The 22,850-nt window shown below is 43.1% G+C and overlaps 2 protein-coding genes across 2 annotated transcripts in view; one reads left to right on the forward strand and one right to left on the reverse strand.

Annotated features, from left to right (window-relative positions):
• Nucleotides 1-22,850, forward strand: part of LOC117393399 (rho guanine nucleotide exchange factor 2-like) — a 64,310-nt gene that overhangs the window by 14,123 nt on the left and 27,337 nt on the right. The window contains exons 3-13 of the mRNA XM_033991522.2: nt 628-695; nt 1,000-1,054; nt 1,130-1,259; nt 1,995-2,107; nt 4,921-5,064; nt 6,464-6,714; nt 12,207-12,332; nt 18,323-18,440; nt 19,203-19,276; nt 19,989-20,160; nt 20,982-21,058. Coding sequence (XP_033847413.1) covers nt 628-695; nt 1,000-1,054; nt 1,130-1,259; nt 1,995-2,107; nt 4,921-5,064; nt 6,464-6,714; nt 12,207-12,332; nt 18,323-18,440; nt 19,203-19,276; nt 19,989-20,160; nt 20,982-21,058 — 1,328 coding nt within the window. The remainder of the gene's footprint in view (nt 1-627; nt 696-999; nt 1,055-1,129; nt 1,260-1,994; nt 2,108-4,920; nt 5,065-6,463; nt 6,715-12,206; nt 12,333-18,322; nt 18,441-19,202; nt 19,277-19,988; nt 20,161-20,981; nt 21,059-22,850) is intronic.
• pex11b (peroxisomal biogenesis factor 11 beta) overlaps nt 5,503-22,850 on the reverse strand; it is a 217,894-nt gene continuing 200,546 nt past the window's right edge. Inside the window, exon 5 of the mRNA XM_055225301.1 lies at nt 5,503-5,513. The gene's annotated coding sequence lies outside the window, so the exon portion shown is untranslated. The remainder of the gene's footprint in view (nt 5,514-22,850) is intronic.

Genomic DNA, 22,850 nt, shown 5'->3' on the forward strand with positions numbered 1-22,850 from the left:
GACGATCAGTTGTAAGCCCTGTTTTTAAAGACTTTTTAAGAGCAGAGTCTCTGGTTCGCATCAGTTTCCATAAGTCATCATTCATCCAGGGTAGGGATGTTTTTCTTTTATGCTTTGGCTTTGTAACTTTAGAGAATTGGGAAATGAGTAGCTAATGTGTCTCTAATTAAGTCAAATGTTGTTAATAAACCAGTCAGATGCTTTCATAGACATGACATCATCATCTGGGTTGTTTAAAGTCATAGTAATCTAGTATGTATGACTTTGAAGAATGTAATTAAACATTTTCTAAAAATATCCTCTCATTATTTTGGCATTTAGCAAATAGAAATCATTTTGGTAATCTGAAATGACCTAAAACAGGAAAAGTTTAGTCTGATTTCATGTCAGACAGTGGGGAAAAAAAGTGTATGTGTTTTTTTTATATAATGTATGTAATATAATATGCCCCCTCTTTAAGTCATTTTAGATCAGTGTTATTATAATTAACAAAGTAATGGTGATTTACATATGTGATATGTGGGGTTGTTCAAGTTTCTGCAGAAGACATTACCAAAATTTTCTTTTTATTGACCAGTTTTGTGTTGTACATCTCTAAAAACACCATTGATGTGTCATTCCTTGTAGTGTGCGGTATCAATGTCCATAGCCACTGTCAGGACGGCTGCCCAGACTGCTCCAAAACCAAGCACAGGGTAAGTAGGTCAGGTAGGTCAGTAAGTAAGTCAGGATAACTCGAAAACAGTAATGACAACATTATAAATGAATTAATGTTGAACTTTCCAGGCAAAGCAATAAAATCCCCATGGAGACATGCAGGTTATGGACAACCACCGAAAAAGTGACTTATTGCACCTTTAATCTATTTTATCAACTCTTTGTCAGAAAAGTCTATCTGGCTGCAGATTGCAGTGTTATTAAGACACCTCACCACTCTCTTGATTCTCTTCATTCAAAGCAGTAGCACTCACAAAACTGACAGATTGCTTTTCTGTACAGGCTAAACCCACCATACTAAACTCCTCACTGCAGAATGACATAGTGAAGACTAAAGGTAAGAAATGGCTTCATTACTTCATGTATTCATGTTTCCAGTGGTTTCTATGCTGCTAAAGCAGTCTTCCTAAAGCCCGCAGGCTCCCAGAGAGGCCCAGTTCTGCTGTGTATGCCTCAGACAGCTTCCGCCGCTCCATCCTGGGCTCCTGTCGGGGGCGGGGCTTATCTCTCTCCAAGAGCGTCTCCTCCAATAATATTGTTGGGTAAACATTATGTGACCAATATCACTCAGGTTTTATGCTAATGCAGGAGAGTGCAATGTGACTAATATATGTGTGTGCATGTGGGTGGTTGGGCAGTTATTCATCACAAGACTGAAATTTGTATAGATAGCCACTTTATGAGGACCAAGAATCAGAGCCTCATAAGGTGAATCTTTTTATAATAAAGCAGCGGCATGGTTTTCAATAAAGGTTCGGGTTCATTTAGTTTATATCACAGTCGGTGAGAATTCCATTGCTAACTGGCTACATTATGCCATACAAGAGCTACTTTGGCAGCTTTGCTAGCAAATGTGTATGTATTTAAGTGGGTATTAAGGTTACAGGTTTTGGTAAGTTAGGGTTAGGGTTTATTAAAACATTGTGTTTTGTTTCATTCACTGTTTCATTGGCTGAGTTCTTCTCTCAAATTGAAAACACACATACACCTTCAGTAGAATGATTTGGATAATTTCAGCCCTGGAATTGCCAGTTTTTACAGAGCAAAAGGTAAAAGGAGCCGTTAACTTGAAAACTACTCCTTAATGACATCATAAGGTATTTTGGGGATGTAGAATAATAATGGACTACCCTAACCCTCCGGTTTGTTTTTGAGGAGGTAACAGCATTATAAAGCTCACAAGAGTCAATTTTGTGTAATATAGGACCTTTAATGTGTGTGCGTGTGTGTGTGTGTGTGTGTGTGTTTGCGCGCGTGTGTGTTGTTTCTGAGTGTAGGTTTCTGAGCGAGGACTCCTCTTTGGGACTGAGGCGGATCTTGTCTCAGTCCACAGACTCGCTCATCTTCAGGACCAGAGCTCTGTCAGTGGAGTCCCTCAGTGATGATGGGGGTAATGTATACTTAAACATGCTTACACAACAGTCAACAATGTACCACTACTTACTTGGGACTTGGGTGACCAAATAGTCTGGCATTAGGAATATTTTTTGTTGATAATGACAAAAGGTCATTATCATCACAAAATAATTTTACTTTGTAAATGCCACGTGGTCTAATACCTGTTTTGCTATATCAAGACCATTTAGTCCCATTTGAGTGACTTTTTTCAGTATCAGTACTAGACCGGTCATGACAATACATTTTGAAGCACAGTATATTGCTACAGAAAAATATTGCAATTAATAATGATGTTGAAACTATCTGTGTAATATCTCAGTCGTTCAGGTCTAATCCACAGTAAAAGCCACTAACCACTCCACTTTGAAGATAGTGAGGTATAGATCTTAGCCAGAGAAGAGAAATGGTTTGAGAGGCGAGTTAAAGAAGCATATTTTATTAGGAAAGATAATCCTTCTTTGAACATCCTTAGACATCATCTTTCCTCCATCTATAATACCATCCTCAGATGGTATTATAGATGAAGCAAACAAAGGAAACAAAGAGAACAATAGAGCTATCCAGGATGCCAGTAGATGTGTTAAGAGTTGTATGAATATGCTAATTATGACTCAGGCACAGTGTACACTTAGTGTAGCTCATTAGACCTAGCCTACAAACAGAAACTGTAAACAAACAGGTGTGTTAGCGTCAGTGTAGCTTCAGCTCCTCCCTTCAGATGGATATAAGGCAGTGTCCAGTAGTGATCTGACCAGAACTGAAGAAAAAAAAAGGATGAGCCGCCAAACATCTTCACTCCTACAACTTTTTTCCAGTTGATAGATTTTACTTTTGGCTTTTACTATCACTATTGAAACTACAACATTCCACTGTCTCAAAGCAAGATAATGTCAGTAAATCTATTTTTAAATACATCATACCATTAAAAGCAATGTTCATTACATTCATGTTGAATCATGTCTGTTCATTAACATGCATTCTCCCAACCAAATAACTAAACTAATTAAATTAAATGAGCTGCAACACAAGAGAACAAAAAAGAGAAGAATGAACCAATAATTAGCTCTCTACAGCTGAAATATTGTCATATTGCATAAAAATGCTAAAAATCTCCCCACTATTGCAAAAGAACACATGAAAAATATTCAGCCCCAAAATATATTGTTCCAACTTACATATATTGAAGTATAACTATATAAGTCAATATAGTAATTATAGTGACATGCCTAATCAATACTTCAGTGTCTAGTTTCAATACTAGTTTGGTTAGAATCTGATTTGTTTGAGACATTGACAAGACAACAGGACATTCTTTTTTGAGATACTACTACCAGATACTACTCGATATTAAAACTAGTAGCAAAACTAGATACTCATTGGAGCAGGTATCAACACAAAAAAATCACATTCGCAGGGCAGAAATTAACCATTCCTGAGTGGCTTTAGAATGATGTTGAGCTGTATCAGATCAAGTGTAAGATCATATAGACTCATATACGCCCATGGACCACTGTGGAACCTACTGGACACTGAGGGATTACACAGTTAAAAGGCCCTTGTGACAACCAGCCCATTTATGTAATGGATTATAAATAAAACACGCTGTTAATCTTCATTTCAACAATACAATCTGTCCCATGTGTTATGGGAAGAAGAACACAAATATCTATAAAAACATATCATTCATTAGGATTACACTGTGTTCATGTTCTGGGTCTGTCACTGGTTTGTTTGAATTGTTCCACAGTACAATGTTAAACCTATCCTGCATTTGTTCAAGTACAGGTGTTTTTACTGACTAAAAATTTGCAGTGTTCCAGGCAAAACATTTCCAGGGTCTGTGTCTAATTTTCATTGTTTCTGGTTGAGATAAATGGCCTTAATGTTATGCAGTGTAAAAGAGAAGTTTCTCTTGTTTTCACCCAATCAGGAACATTGATTATTAAGAATCACAGGAAACAAACTTCCTGACACTATGTCAGACAGCAGATTCTCTATCATGGTGCATTTTCAAGAGAGACAATTTAACAGTAAGAGTGTAGTGAGTGATGGCAAACAACTACAGACAGTTGTTTAGTATCATGGTGCAATTTCACAATAGATTGTGGAAAACACTAAGTGGGAGGGGCTACAGTTAACTTGTAGAGAGAAAACACGCTACCAATCAAAGGTCTGGACACACTCTCTTGTTCAATGATAGTTTTTATTTATTTTTTAATGTTGACTACTTTATACATTTTATATACATACTAAAGACCCTGAATATATGATGGAAGATGTATGGAATTATGTAGCAAAGAAAAAAAGTGAAATAACTCAACTAAACATACTTTTTACATTTTATATTTAAATTCTCAAAGTAACCACCCTTTGCTTTGTTGACAGTACTGCAAACCCTTAGTCTTTCTCAATTAGCTTCTTGATGAAATGTCCTGAAATGGTTTTGACTTCACATCTGTGCTGTGTCGGGGTCAAGAAATGCCAAAAGTGCAAACCTGGGTTCAAAGCAAAGGGTAAAGACTATTTTTAAACTGTTCCAATCTAAAACAGATTTGGAGTTATTTTTAGGCTAGTTTTTGTTTACCACAATCCATATGTGTCGTTCATAGTTGATGCCTTCAGAGAGAATCAATGTAATAGTCATGGAAATAAAGAAGAAAAATATTTGAAAAAGTGTCCAATCTTTTGACTGGTCATGTATAAATATAAATTAGTATTTTATGATCCATACCTTTTGACCAGAATAACTGAACAGTAAGTTGATTCTGTTACATAAGACCACTGAATCCACTGTGTCCCCAGCAGCAGAGGGCCAGTACAGTAACGTGATGGAGGACACTGATGCGGAGGGCCAGCATTTTAAAGCAGATTCGTGGAGCTTGGCTGTGGACAGGACTTACCTCCAGAAACACCACCGTGTGGTCATCAAGAGACAAGACGTGATCTACGGTAAGCCCCAGGTCACTTTGGCGATAGCCTAACACATCCCATTCAATACCACAGTTTACAATTAAAAACACCATTTCTTTAGACAATACAATGGCAGTTTTTGTTAGGGCTGCATCTAACAATTGTTTTAGTCAAACTTTTTTTTTTTTTTCTATTAATAGAAAAAAAATAATAATAAAAATAGAGTTGTGTTTTGTATCATTAAACACATGTTTGAGTAACACTTTATTTTCAGTCTGTCTCCAAAGCTCAAAATGCTCTTTTGAGCCTCACACACTTCACTGTTGTACCTCATCAGGGTCAAGAAATGCTAAAAGTGCAAGCCAGGGTTGAAAGTATGACAGAGTATAAGGGTCACTTAAATAAAAAAAAAATATGCAGGCACTACAAGAAAAAAGTTATATTACGAGAAAAATGTCATATTTTTATGAGAGAATAGGCTGCTGTGCCTGAATGAGTGACCAGTGCATTAGGCGTTATGGAGAATTTGAAGCATTTTGTTCAGATAAACTTTCAACTGGGGTTTATGCACGATGAAATACTGTGTCTTTTAGCCCACCATCACCACACTATCATTAGTATAAGTACTTTGAAGGGACACTGCAAGTATTTGTGTTTAGTCAGAGGAACCAGACAGATTTGGAAGAAAATGCTCCAAATTCTTCATAACGCACTGGTCACTCATTCACGCAGAACAGACTATACTCTCATAAAAATACGACTTTATTCTCGTAATATTACGATTTTAATGTCAAAATGCTACAACTTTATTCTCATAGCGCCCACATAATTTTTATTTTATTTAAGTGACCCTTATACTCCATTGTATGAAAGCAAATGGTGGCATTTTATTTTAATTTAATCTAAAAATCTTTTTTTTTTTTAGTTTGTTTGCTACATTCCATTGTGTCCATTCATAGTTTTGATACATTCAATGAGAATCTACAGTGTAGCGGGCGACAGTAACTGGTAGAGTGTTTGTCCACTGATCCAAAGGTTGGCGGTTCAAATCCTGCTCTTGACATAAACATCATTGGTTGAGCGGTCAGATCCACTGATCTATAGGTTGGCGGTGCGATTCTAGCTCACACAGATGAATGCTGTCGTTGTGTCCTTGGGCAAGACATTTAACCCACCTCGCCCTCAGTGTCTGCGTACACTGGTGTATGAATGTGTGTGTGAATGGGTGAGTGGTTCCTTGTTGTAAAGCGCTTTGAGCTACCTTGAAGGTAGAAAAGCGCTGTAGAAAAATGTGACCATTTACCATAAATATACACGGAAATAAAGAAAAAAAAACAGTAACAGTGTGTCTGAACTTTTGACTGGTTGTGTATATCTAGGTGTATATTTTTACTACTCTAGTTACAACACAGCTTGTCTGCCTGTACACCCTCCGCAGAGCTGATTCAGACCGAGCTGCACCACATGCGCACTCTGAGGGTGTTAGAGCGAGTGTATCGCCAGGGTCTGCAGGATGAGCTCCACCTGGACCCGAGCACTGTGGAGATCCTGTTCCCTCAGCTGGAGCACCTGTGTCACATCCACGGTCGGTTCCTCAGCCAGCTCCTCCAGAGGCGCAGTGACAGCTTGGAACCGGGGTCAGCCAGGAACTACACCATCCACAGACTGGGGGACATCCTACTGGACCAGGTCTGGCTCGAGAGTCACCATAGATTTAGCACATATACCAAACAAATGTACTTTACCAAAGGGGTCAATGAGTATTATGCAAAATCATATATTTTTTTAGCTTTCTTCCATGTTGTAACATTGATCCCTCATCAAAAACATGCGTAAAGAGGTTTTAGATGTTATCCATGCATGTTGCCCTATTCGAACCCTCTTTAGCTGTAAGATTATGTCCAATGCTCCACCCACAAGCCTACGTCATCATGCTCCCACACAACAGTTCTCTGTGGATGATAGGTTCACAACCTATATTACAGTTCAAAAGAGAAGAGAAGACAAGAGAGATATTATTATTATTTTGTCTCAATATTGAGGAGAAAGAGCGGAGAGGCAAAAAACCCCAGTTACAAATCACCACCCTCTCTGGGGCCCAGACCGTCTTTCACCTCTTTTATTTAAAGTTAGGGAACCCTAGTTACATACACATACTCTGAAAGGGGGGGGGGGGGGGGGCAAGCAGTGTAACACAGAGAAATATATTCTGTTTTTGCATTTCCAGAAGGTCACTGTTTACATAGTTGAAATGAATATAATGATTATAATAAGAGTGAACATTACAGTACCTTTAAAATGAACAGCGAGATAACATAATATAACTTGAATATATATTTTGAATCCATCAGTGGATAATAAGACAATCTCACTCAGTGCGTTTCAGGTGTGTCTCTAACTCAAATGTTGTCAATAAAGCTTCCAAACACATGACATCATAATCTGGGTTTTCCCAAATTGTTTAAAGTCATAGTAATCTTACCGTGTGTAAACTTCTGACTTTGATGAAAGTAATGAAAAATTGTCTATAAAAAATCCTTCTCATTCTGGCATTTAACAAAAAGAAATAATTTTGTTGATCCCAATTAAACAGGAAAAGTTTAGTCTGATTTCATGTCAAACAATGAGAAAAAAGTGTATTTTTAATATAGTGTATGTAAACTTTTGGTTTGAACTGTGTGTATTGGATTTTAAACAGGGTTAGAAAAAGAGAGTGGGTGCCCTCATTGGGTTCCCCTGTATAAATAAAGATATAGAAGGAAGGAAAAAAGAAAATAAAAGATTTTTTTTAAATCTCAAATCATGACAAGTCAACCTAAACGTGCACAACAGACTAATCCTCCAGCTTGGTACTCCTGACCATACCTTAAAGTGCATATACCGTATTTTCCAGAGGATACGCCACTCTGGAGTATAAGTTGCACCAGTGAAAAAATGTCTAATAATGAAGGAAAAAAAAACATAAGTTGTATTGGACTATAAGTCGCATTTTTTGGGGAAATTTTACAAAATTTGAGATGAAGAACAGACATTTTATCTTTAAAGGCAAGGTATAATAGTAATTTATAATAATAAAATAGAGAAACACCAGGCTGAACAGCAGTACAGCACGCCAACATAACATATAGACAACAAACTGAATACTTTTACGCAAGATATTAACAGTTAATCAGATAACTATGCTAACCTAATATACTGGCTTGTCCACAAACATGAGACACGAGAATTCTTTTTACTGATGTTTACTATGGTCTTACTTCATCATCACAATTCACACCATAGAACTAGCAAGCTCTGGCTCATATTACATATACACACAAAACTGCACATGAACGTATGGAAAATATACATACCACTTTGGTCTGTTAGTGTCGGACGGACCAAAGATGCAGACTCGAAAAACAGTTCAACAGAGTTTATTTACAATATAAATTTGAAAGGTGGTTAGCGGAGCAGGTGGCGAAGGGCTGGGTCAGCAGGTGACACTCTGGCATGGGACAGGATGAGCTGGATCAGAGGCGGTGGTGCACAGGTCGTCCAGGGGGCAAGACAAAAAACAAGAAAGTCCGACTGAGCACGAGAAGCAAAATACAAAAAATGAAACTGAGCCAAGCTGACAGTACCACGAGGATACACTGACAATCTGACGGCAAGTGTAAAGATCCACAGCCTCTTAACACTCCCCAGGTGAAGGCTTTAGTGCTTGATGAAGTGCAGGTGTGAGGAGATGGTGCCGGTGTCTCCACCCAGCTCCAGGCATAGACACAGAAGTGAGGGAAAAGACAGCACAGAAACACAAGGGCAGACTGGACTCATGACAGTTAGTAAACAAACCGGTGAACCAACAACTTTTTATTTCACTTTTCAATTGTATTAGTGGTCGGGTCAGACTTCACATTAGTGTAAAAAGCTGAACCAGAAAACAGGAAGTAGTTTTTGCGACCTGAAACTAGACTTATGATAAACTAAACATTTACAATATTGTTCCAAATAAAAAATGATCACCTTTATGGTCTAATAAATGAAGGGGAAATAAATAAGGGGAAATTAAATATGAAATTTATTTTAAAAAACATGTCAAGTAAATTTTCTTATAGGTATTACAAACACACCAGCACCATTTAGTGGTCAAACAAGTGAACTGTAACATGTATAATCAACCATTACCTAAGCATAGACAGCAACTGAATATGTGTCTGGTATGTTAACGTAAAATATTAACAGTTAATCAGATAAATACAGCATAAAAAACAAGCTAACAAGTTTACTCTTGATCTCACTCCAAATCACTAAATCCATTGAATTCTTCATCCTCAGTGTGGCTTTTGAACAACTCCACCTGCTCCGGAAGTAGATGAAGCGCCGCTCCGGAAGTAGATGGCTGCCATACTGGTACAAGCCTAGAGTGCCCTCACGCAGGTGTCAGTGTGACAATAATGAAGATATAAAATTATATATTTTAATAATTTCACATTTAAGTCCCATCTGAGTACAAGTTGCACCCCCAGCCAAACTATGAAAAAAGTGCGACTTATAGTTAAGATCATGACATTTAAGGTTGTCCTAAAATAAAACTTCCAGCATGAAATCATGACTTATATGTAGCATCCATTTTGTTTAAAGTATCAGAAAAAAATATTTTTTACCTGTAAATTCTGCCTGCATTTTTATGTAAAATTCTCCCTAGCTTGTTGTTTCATGTCATTTATTCTTATTCAGCCATGCAATTGCAATAATGTATTTTAACCAAAAAAGGAGATGGCTTTCAGGCCAGAAGATCGTGAAGGCTACAGGCGTTGCAAGTATGCATTTAGCAAAGAGGTGGAAAAGGCTAAAGCAAAGTACAATACACATCTGGAGCAGCATTTCTCCACCAACGACTCTGCTTCTGTCTGGAGAGGGCTTAGGCAAATCACCCACTACAGGCCCAAAGCCCCTCCCGCCGTGGACAACAAACAACTAGCAGAAAAGTTAAACAGCTTTTATGTGAAATTTGAAGTCCCACACCCCTCCTCCGTCACCATCATGGACATTACCTCCAAACCCACCTCGGACCCCCCCTCCTACCCCACTGCCCTCACAGTTTTGGAGCAGGACGTGACTAAGCTTTTCAGGAAGCAGAATCCCCATCAGGCCCCAGGACCAGACGGTGTCTCTCCTTCCACCCTTAGACACTGTGCTGAGGAACTGGCTCCTGTCTTCACGGACATTTTTAACACCTCCCTGGAGTCATGTCATGTCCCAGCCTGCTTCAAGCTGTCCACCATTGTCCCCGTCCCCAAGAAGCCCAGGATCACTGGACTTAATGACTACAGACCTGTGGTGCTGACGTCTGTAGTCATGAAGTCATTTGAGCGCCTGGTCCTGCACCACCTCAAGTCCTTCACCTCCCCCCTCCTGGACCCTCTGCAGTTTGCCTACAGAGCCAATCGGTCTGTGGACGACGCCATTAACCTGGCCCTTCACTTCATCCTCCAGCATCTGGACTCCCTGGGAACCTACGCCAGGATCCTGTTTGTGGACTTCAGCTCTGCATTCAACATCCTCCCTGCTCTGCTCCAGAACAAGCTCCCTCAGCTCAACATGCCTGACTCCACCTGCAGGTGGATCACTGACTTCCTAACGGACCGGAGGTAGCATGTACGGCTGGGGAAGAATGTCTCGGACACTCGGACTATCAGCACAGGAGCTCCACAGGGCTGTGTACTTTCTCCCCTGCTCTTCTCCCTGTACACCACCTGCTGCACCTCCAGCCACGACTCCGTCAAACTGGTTAAGTTTGCAGATGACACCACCCTCATCGGACTCATCTCGGACAGCGATGAGTCTGCCTACAGGAGGGAGGTGGACCGGCTGGTGTCCTGGTGCAGCAGCAACAACCTGGAGCTCAACGCCCAGAAGACAGTGGAGATGATCGTGGACTTCAGGAAAGTCACAGCCCCCCTACCTCCCCTCACCCTGACGGACTCCCCCATCACCACTGTGGACTCTTTCCGCTTCCTGGGCACCTGCATCACCCAGGATCTCAAGTGGGAGCCGACCATCAGCTCCCTCATCAAGAAAGCCCAGCACAGGATGTTCCGCCTGCGGGAGCTGAGGAAAGGCAAGCTGCCGGACCAGATGATGGTGCAGTTTTACACGGCCATCAGTGAGTCCATCCTCACCTCCTCCATCACTGTGTGGTTCACGCATTGTGCCTCTGCTGAGAAGGTGATTGGCTGCTCCTTCCATCACTACAAGACCTGTACGTCTCCAGGACTCGGGGGGAGCAGGCCGTATAGCAGCTGACATTTCTCACCCTGGACATGGACTATTTGAGCCACTTCCCTCTGGCAGGAGGCTACGGTCCATTGGGACCAGAACCTCTCGCCATAAGAACAGTTTCTTCCCCTCTGCTGTTTGGCTCATGAACACTTTATAATATCTGCACAAAACTGGACACTTTATAACACCGGTCACTTTAATAAGTCATGTTTGCACTGTTGTTCTGATGCTGCTGTTGTACATATTTTCTCCCTTTAAGTATTTTATTTGATTTTTTAAGCATATCTTTTTAACTTTGTGCATCATAATAATCCTCCTATGCAACACATGCCATATAAAATGTTCATTAATGTTCCTTAATGTTCCTCTATATCCCTCTCAAATTCTTTGTTTTGCCACATTTTTTTCAACTGAACAGCAGGATTTGATGTCCTTCTGTAGACCATCCCCCAACCTAACACCAGCCACTGAAAAACTCCTCTGCCTAAGAGCAGAAAAATGGCACACAAAAATGTCCCTTTCTTTTACATCATCATCAGTAATGAATGTAAAGAGATTACATATGGTTTCTGGTACCAATATTTTAGCAACCTTTAACATAGTTATGCATATTTTCAAAATCATCAAGGACTTTAAATTTAAGAATTTAATAAAGAGTTATCATAAACTGTAATAGCTGTCATTTTCAACACATTTTTCTACTTTTGTTTGGAAATTGCTTCTTGATTGGTGTAAAATTATAATTTATATTTACAGAAATTATCCCACCAAATGAAGTCAAAATTAGAGTATAGTAAAAACCTGTCATTTGCACTTTAACCTTAAAGTGGCTTGATATTAACTGTTAGCTACTGCCATTGTCCTACATGTGTATAAAATATAATACCAAACAATAACAAGCAGCTTCTGTTGTGCAGTTCTCGGGCCAGCCTGCAGAGGACATGAGGAAAACCTACGCTGAGTTTTGCACACGTCACTTAAAGGCTGTGAAAGTGTACAAGGAGACGCTGAGCAAAGACAAGAGAGTCCAGGCCTTCATTCAGGTGAGAGAGAGGCTGAGAGAGGGGAGAAGAGTGGGAGAGGGGCTGAAAGAAAGAGGGGGGGGGGGGGGGGGGGGGGTCGCTGAGAGAGGGGAGAAGAGTGGGAGAGGGGCTGAGAGAGAGAGATGGGAGGAGAAGCGCTGAGAGAGGGGAGAAGAGTGGAGAGGGGCTGAGAGAGAGAGAGAGAGATGGGAGGAGAGACGCTGAGAGAGGGGAGAAGAGTGGGAGAGGGGCTGAGAGAGAGAGAGATGGGAGGAGAGGCGCTGAGAGGGGAGAAGAGTGGGAGAGGGGCTGAGAGAGAGAGAGAGATGGGATGAGAGGTGCTGAGAGGGGAGAAGAGTGGGAGAGGGGCTGAGAGAGAGAGAGAGAGATGGGAGGAGAGGCGCTGAGAGGGGAGAAGGGTGGGAGAGGGGCTGAGAGAGAGAGAGACATGGGAGAAGAGGCGCTGAGAGAGGGGAGAAGAGTGGGAGAGGGGCTGAGAGAGAGAGAGACATGGGAGAAGAGGCGCTGAGAGAGGGGAGAAGAGTGGGAGAGGGGCTGAGAGAGAGATGGGAGGAGAGGCACTGAGAGAGGGGAGAAGAGTGGGAGAGGGGCTGAGAGAGAGAGAGAGAGAGATGGGAGGAGAGGCGCTGAGAGGGGAGAAGAGTGGGAGAGGGGCTGAGAGAGAGAAAGAGATGGGAGGAGAGGCGCTGAGAGAGGGGAGAAGAGTGGGAGAGGGGCTGAGAGAGAGAGATGGGAGGAGAGGCACTGAGAGAGTAGAGAAGAGTGGGAGAGGGGCTGAGAGAGAGAAAGAGATGGGAGGAGAGGCGCTGAGAGGGGAGAAGAGTGGGAGAGGGGCTGAGAGAGAGAGGGGAAAGGGGGGGACAGGGGCTGAGAGAGAGAGAGAGAGAGAGAGAGAGATGGGAGGAGAGGCGCTGGGAGAGGGGAGAAGAGTGGGAGAGGGGCTGAGAGAGAGAGAGAGAGAGAGAGAGTTGGGAGGAGAGGCGCTGAGAGGGGAGAAGAGTGGGAGAGGGGCTGAGAGAGAGAAAGAGATGGGAGGAGAGGCACTGAGAGAGGGGAGAAGAGTGGGAGAGGGGCTGAGAGAGAGAGATGGGAGGAGAGGCACTGAGAGAGTGGAGAAGAGTGGGAGAGGGGCTGAGAGAGAGAAAGAGATGGGAGGAGAGGCGCTGAGAGGGGAGAAGAGTGGGAGAGGGGCTGAGAGAGAGAGGGGAAAGGGGGGACAGGGGCTGAGAGAGAGAGAGAGAGAGAGATGGGAGGAGAGGCGCTGGGAGAGGGGAGAAGAGTGGGAGAGGGGCTGAGAGATAGAGATGGGAGGAGAGGCGCTGAGAGAGGGGAGAAGAGTGGGAGAGGGGCTGATAGAGAGAGAGAGAGTTGGGAGGAGAGGCGCTGAGAGAGGGGAGAAGAGTGGGAGAGGGGCTGAGAGAGAGAGAGAGATGGGAGGAGAGGCGCTGAGAGGGGAGAAGAGTGGGAGAGGGGCTGAGAGAGAGAGATGGGAGGAGAAGCGCTGAGAGAGGGGAGAAGAGTGGAGAGGGGCTGAGAGAGAGAGAGAGATGGGAGGAGAGACGCTGAGAGAGGGGAGAAGAGTGGGAGAGGGGCTGAGAGAGAGAGAGAGGGGAGGAGAGGCGCTGAGAGGGGAAAAGAGTGGGAGAGGGGCTGAGAGAGAGAGAGAGAGAGATGGGATGAGAGGCGCTGAGAGGGGAGAAGAGTGGGAGAGGGGCTGAGAGAGAGAGAGAGATGGGAAGAGAGGCGCTGAGAGGGGAGAAGAGTGGGAGAGGGGCTGAGAGAGAGAGACATGGGAGAAGAGGCGCTGAGAGGGGAGAAGAGTGGGAGAGGGGCTGAGAGAGAGAGAGACATGGGAGAAGAGGCGCTGAGAGAGGGGAGAAGAGTGGGAGAGGGGCTGAGAGAGAGAGAGAGAGATGGGAGGAGAGGCGCTGAGAGAGGGGAGAAGAGTGGGAAAGGGGCTGAGAGAGAGAGATGGGAGGAGAGGCACTGAGAGAGGGGAGAAGAGTGGGAGAGGGGCTGAGAGAGAGAGAGAGATGGGAGGAGAGGCGCTGAGAGAGGGGAGAAGAGTGGGAGAGGGGCTGAGAGAGAGAGAGAGAGAGAGAGAGAGAGAGATGGGAGGAGAGGCGCTGAGAGGGGAGAAGAGTGGGAGAGGGGCTGAGAGAGAGAAAGAGATGGGAGGAGAGGCGCTGAGAGAGGGGAGAAGAGTGGGAGAGGGGGTGAGAGAGAGAGATGGGAGGAGAGGCACTGAGAGAGTGGAGAAGAGTAGGAGAGGGGCTGAGAGAGAGAGAGAGATGGGAGGAGAGGCGCTGAGAGGGGAGAAGAGTGGGAGAGGGGCTGAGAGAGAGAGGGGAAAGGGGGGGACAGGGGCTGAGAGAGAGAGAGGTGGGAGGAGAGGCACTGGGAGAGGGGAGAAGAGTGGGAGAGGGGCTGATAGAGAGAGAGAGAGTTGGGAGGAGAGGCGCTGAGAGAGGGGAGAAGAGTGGGAGAGGGGCTGAGAGAGAGAGAGATGGGAGGAGAGGCGCTGAGAGGGGAGAAGAGTGGGAGAGGGGCTGAGAGAGAGAAAGAGATGGGGGAGAGGGCGCTGAGAGAGTGGAGAAGAGTGGGAGAGGGGCTGAGAGATAGAGATGGGAGGAGAGGCGCTGAGAGAGGGGAGAAGAGTGGGAGAGGGGCTGATAGAGAGAGAGAGAGTTGGGAGGAGAGGCGCTGAGAGAGGGGAGAAGAGTGGGAGAGGGGCTGAGAGAGAGAGAGAGATGGGAAGGAGAGGCGCTGACAGGGGAGAAGAGTGGGAGAGGGGGCTGAGAGAGAAAGAGATGGGAGGAGAGGCCTGAGAGAGTGGAGAAGAGTGGGAGAGGGGTTGAGAGAAGAGAAAGAGATGGGAGGAGAGGGGCTGAGGAGGGGAGAAGAGAGTGGGAGAGGGACTGAGAGAGAGAAAGAGATGGGAGGGGAGAAGAGGGGGAAAGGGGCTGAGAGAGAGAAAGAGATGGGAGGAGAGGCGCTGAGAGGGGAGAAGAGTGGGAGAGGGTCTGAGAGAGAGAGAGAGAGAGATGGGAGGAGAGGTGCTCAGAGGGGAGAAGAGTGGGAGAGGGGCTGAGAGAGAGAGAGAGAGATGGGAGGAGAGGTGCTCAGAGGGGAGAAGAGTGGGAGAGGGGCTGAGAGAGAGAGAAAGAGAGATGGGAGGAGAGGCGCTGAGAGGGGAGAAGAGTGGGAGAGGGGCTGAGAGAGAGAAAGAGATGGGAGGAGAGGCGCTCAGACAGGGGTCAAGAGTGGGAGAGGGGCTGAGAGAGAGAAAGAGCTGGGAGGAGAGGGGCTGAGAGAGGGGAGAAGAGTGGGAGAGGGGCTGAGAGAGAGAGAGGGGAAAGGGGGGGACAGGGGCTGAGAGAAATGGGAGTGTGTGTGTGTGTGTGTGGTGTGTGTGTGTGGGGGGGGGGTAACAGTTCAGAGGAAGAGAGGATGAACGAAATAGAGAGTTTCACTTCCTCATGACTACACCACTTCCTCTTCCTCTGGACTCTGCTCTACTTTCAGGTCAGATGACAGCGCAAGCACAGGCTGAACAAACACATGGGGCTTATTATGCAAACTGTAGCACCGTCTGGACCCACTTTACACACACTTCTTCCATGAGAACAACATATACAATAAACATATACAATTCTTGCTTGAAGTCGACATGACAAGTTAGACAACACTTTTCATTAAAAAAATAGTTCACAGGATTATATTAAAGATTTAAACGATCTTGCCTAGTTTCCCCTATTTCAACCATTTTGGTGAAGTTAATAATTTCACTTCCTAGTTGGACATGGTCAGCATGTGTAGACATATGTACAGATAATTCAGTAAGTGCGACCATAGTGTTAACAAAAAAGGAAAAAGTTTAAAATACATACTAGTTATAACTAATAGAAATGAATGAACAACTTACTGTGTGTTTATTTTATTTATTTTTTCCAACTTTTCTTTATAAATTGCCACTGCCACTGATGTAAAACCATAATATAAACTGCTTGGCCAAAAAAAATGTCACACACTCTCATATTTGGTTGGACTGACTTTAGCTTTAATTAGGCAAGGCAAAGCAAGGCAAGTTTATTTGTATAGCACAATTCATACACAAAGTAATTCAAAGTGCTTTACAGAATAAGAAAGACATTAAAATCACACAAATCAAAACATAAATAATCACAAAAAATCATCATAAAATTAACATTAAAAGAGAAGAGTGCAGAATAAAAACCTTTCAGTCGTATGCACAGCTAAACAGAACCGTTTTGAGCCTGGATTTAAACATTGTCAAAGTAGAGGCCTGTCTCACATCTTCAGGAAGACTGTTCCAGGTTTTCGCTGCATAAAACTAAAATGGTGATCCCCATGTTTAGTCCTGACTCTGGGTACCAGCAGGAGGCCGGTCCCTGAAGTCCTCAGTGTATGAGATACTATATGATCATATGGCACTAACATGTCGGAGATGTATTTGGACCTAGGCCATGGAGAGACTTATACACAAGCAGAGCTGCTTTAAAGTCTATTCTTTGAGCTACAGGAAGCCAGTGCAGAGACCTGAGCACAGGACTTATGTGCTCGTACTTCCTGGCTCTAGTCAGGACCTGAGCAGCAGCGTTCTGAATGTACTGTTCTGTCTTTCCTGCTGTTCTTGAACTGTGCGGTGCAATACTGGAATTTCCCCACTGTGGGACTAATAAAGGCCTTATCTTTTCTTATCTTATCTTATCTTAAGGCTCGTTTGGAGAGGCCAGTGAGCAGGCCGTTACAGTACAGTCTAACCTACTGGAGACAAATGCATGGATAAGTCTCTCTAAGTCTGGCTTTGACAGTATACTTTTGATTTTTGCAATGTTTTTTAGATGGTAAAAAGCTGCAGATGTTATTGATTTGATGTGGCTGTTAAAGTTCAAGTCTGAGTCCTTTATTACCCTGAGATTTCTAGCCTGATTTGAAGGTTTTAGAGAGAGAGACTGGAGTTGACTGCTAACACTTTCTCTATGTTTCTGTGGGCCAAAGACTATGACTTTGGTCTTGTCTGAGTTTACAGCACGCATTCACTGTGGCATTGTTTCGATTTCGCTTCTGCAATGTCACAAGATTTATTTCTATCCTGTGTTGCATAAATTTTTCACCAAGATGTTTCCTTGATGATGGGAGAGTCTGACTGCACAAAGCCTTCTCCAGCACATCCTAAAGATTATCAATGGGGTTAAGGTCTGGACTCTGTGGTGGACAATCCATGAGTGAAAATGATGTCTCATGCTCCTGAACAACTCTTTCACAATTTCAGCCCGATGAATCCTGGCATTGTCATCTTGGAATATGCCCGTGCCATCAGGGAAGAACAAATCCATTGATGGAATAACCTGGTCATTCAGTATATTTAGGTGTCAGCTGACCTCATTCTTTGAGCACAGACTGTTGCTGAGCCTAGACCTGGCCGCTGGAGGAGGCTCGTACTGATCTGCTTAAATAAATCCAGGTGGTGACTTTTTTGTGGCCAGGCAGTATATTTCCCAAAGGTACTATCCCACCCAACAAAATAATTAGATAAACATGAAAACACATTATATGCACCTTAACCTTAATATTACAAATAAAATACCCTTTTTTAATTAGTCACATCCTTTTGTAACCTTGTAATCTGCACTTTACATATTCCCTTCAAACATTCACATCCATGCTTTTTTATCAGAAACACTATGTTGGTGAATATTGTTTTGCAGAAAATTGAACTTGTCATAAGTTTTCATTTGAAATATGAATGAATAAATCCTTATTTGTGTCATCATGGGCCAATGATCACACCTCATTAAGTGAAAGCATTCTGAATGCATCATACAAACAACAAAACAGAAAGGCCACAGCAGAAATCCTACCAAAAACCTGCACAGCAACTCCTCTGCCTCATGTCTGATTTGCTGTGCTTTGAAGCCTCCTAGTGGTACTAATGGTCCAGTGCGTGTGATCTGCTCTGCCCACAGCGCATCGGCCGCAGCCCTGCCCTCCGGAGACATGGATACCAGGAGTGCATTTTGTTAGTGACCCAGAGAATCTGCAAATACCCTGTACTCATCCAGCGCATCCTGGACAGCACCGTGGGTAAGTTGAAGCACCACACACACATTCACTCACAGCTTCACCTGGAAGAAAGGATGAAGGAATGGATAATGCCTCCTACAATCTAAGGAGGCGTTATCCATCTCCATGGAGATAAGCGGGTGGCCATGTTAGAGGTCACATCTGTGGAGAGGAAAACTCACTCTTTCGTTTAAAAAATAAAACACCACCAACTGAATCAAGATGTAAGATAGACGAGGAGGATCCGTTACCAATAAAGTTACATTGTGCACCTTTAAATAATGCAGGTTCCCCGAAAAAGCTTGATCTTGTGAGAACTTGGAAAGCTTGGCCTGGTTAGTACTTGGATGGGAGACCACTGGGAATACCAGGTGCCACAGGGGGGCAGCAGTGGTTCTAGTAGAAACTGTCTTACGCAGGACACTTCTGCCACATTGCCTACATGACTGCCATATGAAACTGGTGTTGTGAGTGTCAGTGCCGGTTGGAGTTTGTTTGTGAGAGGCAATTAGAGCTCTGAAATGAAGTTTTTGCAAAGACGATGTGGAGCAGTAACGGATGGAGCTTTGAGCTTTGTGGAGACAGGCAGATTAAACATGCAGGAATCAGGAAGGGTGGGCAAATGAAGCAAAATACACCTCCAGGTATATTTGGGATACATTATTACACCGCTCAAAGCAAATAAATAGTGAGTTTACAGTACTGCAAACATGCATCACGGCACTTTGCAGCTCACTATGTGTGTGTGTGTGTGTGTGTGTGTTCCTGTGTGTGTGTGTCCAGATGAAGAAGAGGCGTCCTCTCTCTCCCAGGCTCTGCTGAAGGCCAGAGAACTGCTGACTGCCATTGAACAGCAGGTCAGACACATTCTCTGGGTTAGAATCAGGACCACACATATTAGACTAAGGTCCTACACTGGAGTCACAACAAATACACAAATACATGCAGGTCATGATGACCACATCACTCTATACTGACATACGCAGGTCTGCAGATCTTTTACTGTTAGTGGTCCCAAAAATGAGGAGGAAACTTCGAGGGGACCGGGCCTTCTCTGTGGCTGGTCCCAAACTGTGGAACACGTTGCCCCTGCACCTTAGACAGGCTGAGTCACTCTACTTTTAAATCAGCTCTTAAAACGCACTTTTTCTCTTTAGCTTTTCATTGATATGTTGACTTTTATAGTGTACAGTTTGTAGTTATTTATTTGTATGTCTGTCATTTATCTGTGTTTTTAAAATGTCTGTTGTGTACTGCACTCTGGTCAACTCTGTTGTTTTTAAAGTGCATTAGAAATAAAGTTGGATTGGATTGGATACTGACATACTGTTATCACCAGTTTAAACTGAATGTAAACATGGGATGTTTCAGTGCAGGTACTCAAGCAGTGACACACACTGCAAGTGAAAAGGAATACAAAATACACCTTTACTTAGTTACAGAATATGTGTGAAAAACTGAAATATAAAACTTTAAATAAAAGGTGGAGATATTTTCCAGGAGAGAGAAAGAATTCAGGCAGAAGTGGGCTAATAGTTATCTGGACTGGGCTTGTGTGTGTGTCTAAAGATGGATGAGCTGCAGAAGAGCCAGAGGGTGGAGGAGATCCATGCCACCCTGGACCCGAAGGTGGTGGCCCGTGTCAGGGATGGGCGAGTGTTCAGGCCCGAGGAGCTGCTGCGCCGGAGCCTGCTACACGAGGGCACTCTGTTTTGGAAAAGCCCTGGGTCACGTCTTAAAGGTCAGGAGCAGTCTATAGGCCTACCTGTCTCGTGTCCATAGGCCTCTCTGCCCAGTGTCTGTATTTGTAGACTTATTTCCACTGTCTGTAGACCTACTGTCCACTGTCTGTAGACCTACTGTCCACTGTCTGTAGACCTACAGTCCACTGTCTGTAGACCTACTGCCCGCTGTCTGTGGACCTACTGTTCATTATCTGTAGACCTACTGTCCACTTTCTGTAGACCTATAGTCCACTGTTTGTAGCCCTACAGTCCACTGTCTGTAGACCTGCTGTCCACTGTCTGTAGACTTACTGTCCACTGTCTGTAGACTTACTGTCCACTGTTTGTAGACCTGTTGTCAATTGTCTGTAGACCTACAGTCCACTGTCTGTAGACCTACAATCCACTGTCTGTAGACCTGTTGTCCATTGTCTGTAGACCTACAGTCCACTGTCTGTAGACCTGTTGTCCATTGTCTGTAGACCTACAGTCCACTGTATGTAGACCTACAGTCCATTGTCTGTAGACCTAATGTCCATTGTCTGTAGACTTACTGTCCACATTCTGTAGACCTACTGTCCATTGTCTGTAGACCTACTGTCCACTGTCTGTAGGCCTGCTGTCCACTGTTTGTAGCCCTACTGTCCATTGTCTGTAGACAACTGTCCACATTCTGTAGATGTCTGTTCACAATCTGTAGACCATCTGTTCACAGTCTGTAGATCTACCTGTCCAGTTGAACTAGTGTACAGTGTTTGTAGGCCTACCTGTCCACAGTCTGTAGACCTACCTCTCCAGCCTCGTCTTCTGGCCTGCTCACTGCTGCTGTGTTCTGCAGAGGTGCAGGTGCTCCTCCTGACTGACATCCTGGTGTTTCTTCAGGAGAAGGACCAGAAGTACATCTTCACCAGTCTGGTACTGACATACACAATACACTTTGTTTGACCAATAGGCAGCTTCTCATCCTTTTATTTTTTTTATTTATTTATTTATTTATTTTTTGTAATGCGTTATTTTCAGACAGTGGTATACCGTTACAGGGTTAATTATTAAACCAAATACAGAAGTCATCCACTTTGTCTTTTTTCCTTTTTTCATAAAAGTTACACACAAACAGAACTTTATACAAGGGAGAGAAAGAACAAGTGAACCAGTGCACCTTAACTAGACATTCCTCTAGAAACGTATTAGGGTCAGACAGATAAACGAAACGTCATCTGCTTACAACACAACCTTATGGTCTTCTCCTCTTAGATTTTCAGTCTGTCTTAGCCAGGGGCTCAATATAAAGAGCAAACAACATAGGAGATGTGGGACAATAGCAGTTGCCTTTTAGGATTGAACATGAGAATTAATTTACCAACAGAAAGTTAGAACCATTCCTTAGCCATCTGGACCAGGAGATTTATTAGCCTTCACCCTGGAGATGGCACCATTGAGTTCTTTTTCTGTTATCTCAGCTGTCAAAATACTACACTGCCTGGCCAAAAAAAAGTTGCCACCTGGATTTCAGTCCTCCAGTTGGTCAGGTCAGGGTTCAACAATAGTATGTGCTCAAAGAATGAGGTCAGCTGACACCTGAAAATACTGAATGACCAGGTTATTCCATCAATGGATTTTTAATTCCCTGATGGCACGGGCATATTCTAAGATGACAATAGCATTTGAGTCTGGATCTTTAATTTTATATAAAGAGTACCTTCAGCTTTCTCTTATACCAGCCTTCTTACAAGTATTTTTGCAGCATTGGGGCCTCATAATATTTTTGTTTTACAAAGACAGACTTCTTCCTGTGAGTACAATAGATTTATTTAATTCAGAATTGTTTCATCTCCTCTAAATCTTATCTTTAAACTGTTTTATTTTTTATTATGTGAACACCAACAAATAATTTTCCCTTGCATTACAGCTATTAAGGTTCTCCCTCCGCGCTCTGCCCCTCTTGATCTATCAGCCTTGCTTTAAGGCTAGCTTGCCTTTCTGTTGGCCTCTTAATTAGCATAGATACTGCTCTTCAATCCTCACTTCCGCTTCATCTATTCTTTTTTGACATGCCAAAAACTCCAGTGAAATGATTAATATACTCCTGTACTTCAAGGTTTGGATACATTTGAATACAACAAAAGTCCCTCCATAAAACACCTGGATTTACTAATGATAAAATGAGTGTAAAAATCTAATTTTTATAGATATTGTCCTCAAATTTGAAGTGCGAGTGCTCAACAATATTTTCAGTTGAGATATAGTGTATTATTGTCCCCAGTGACCTACTGCAGCTTTCTACACCTTCATTTTAACAAAAATAATTTAGGCGAGGATGAGAAAAATGATTTTTTTTGTGTGTTCCAAAGTGTATAAATGCTTAGCAGACACCTGTTTGTGTATATACTACTTCAATAATGGTTATCATTTTAATTTGGAGAGGTCAGAACAAAGGCAATTTCACCAAAATGAATTCTAAGAGGTTACTGTTATAGTCTGGAATTGTCCAGACAGTAATCACATGGACACAAGCAGATGATGGACCCTTCAGCAGGAAAGTTCTCTACTGCATCTTTAATAATAAGGCATATGTATAAAGTACTATGGAACACTAAATACAAACACAAATCATGTAAACACAAGTCAATATTGAACAAAATATGAACACATTCTACCAAGCAACTTATGAGGTATTGAGTTATACTTGAGGATTTGATCCTAGTTT

The sequence above is a fragment of the Periophthalmus magnuspinnatus genome, chromosome 11 (genome assembly GCF_009829125.3).
Source record: "Periophthalmus magnuspinnatus isolate fPerMag1 chromosome 11, fPerMag1.2.pri, whole genome shotgun sequence".
In the NCBI taxonomy this organism is placed as follows: domain Eukaryota; kingdom Metazoa; phylum Chordata; class Actinopteri; order Gobiiformes; family Gobiidae; genus Periophthalmus; species Periophthalmus magnuspinnatus.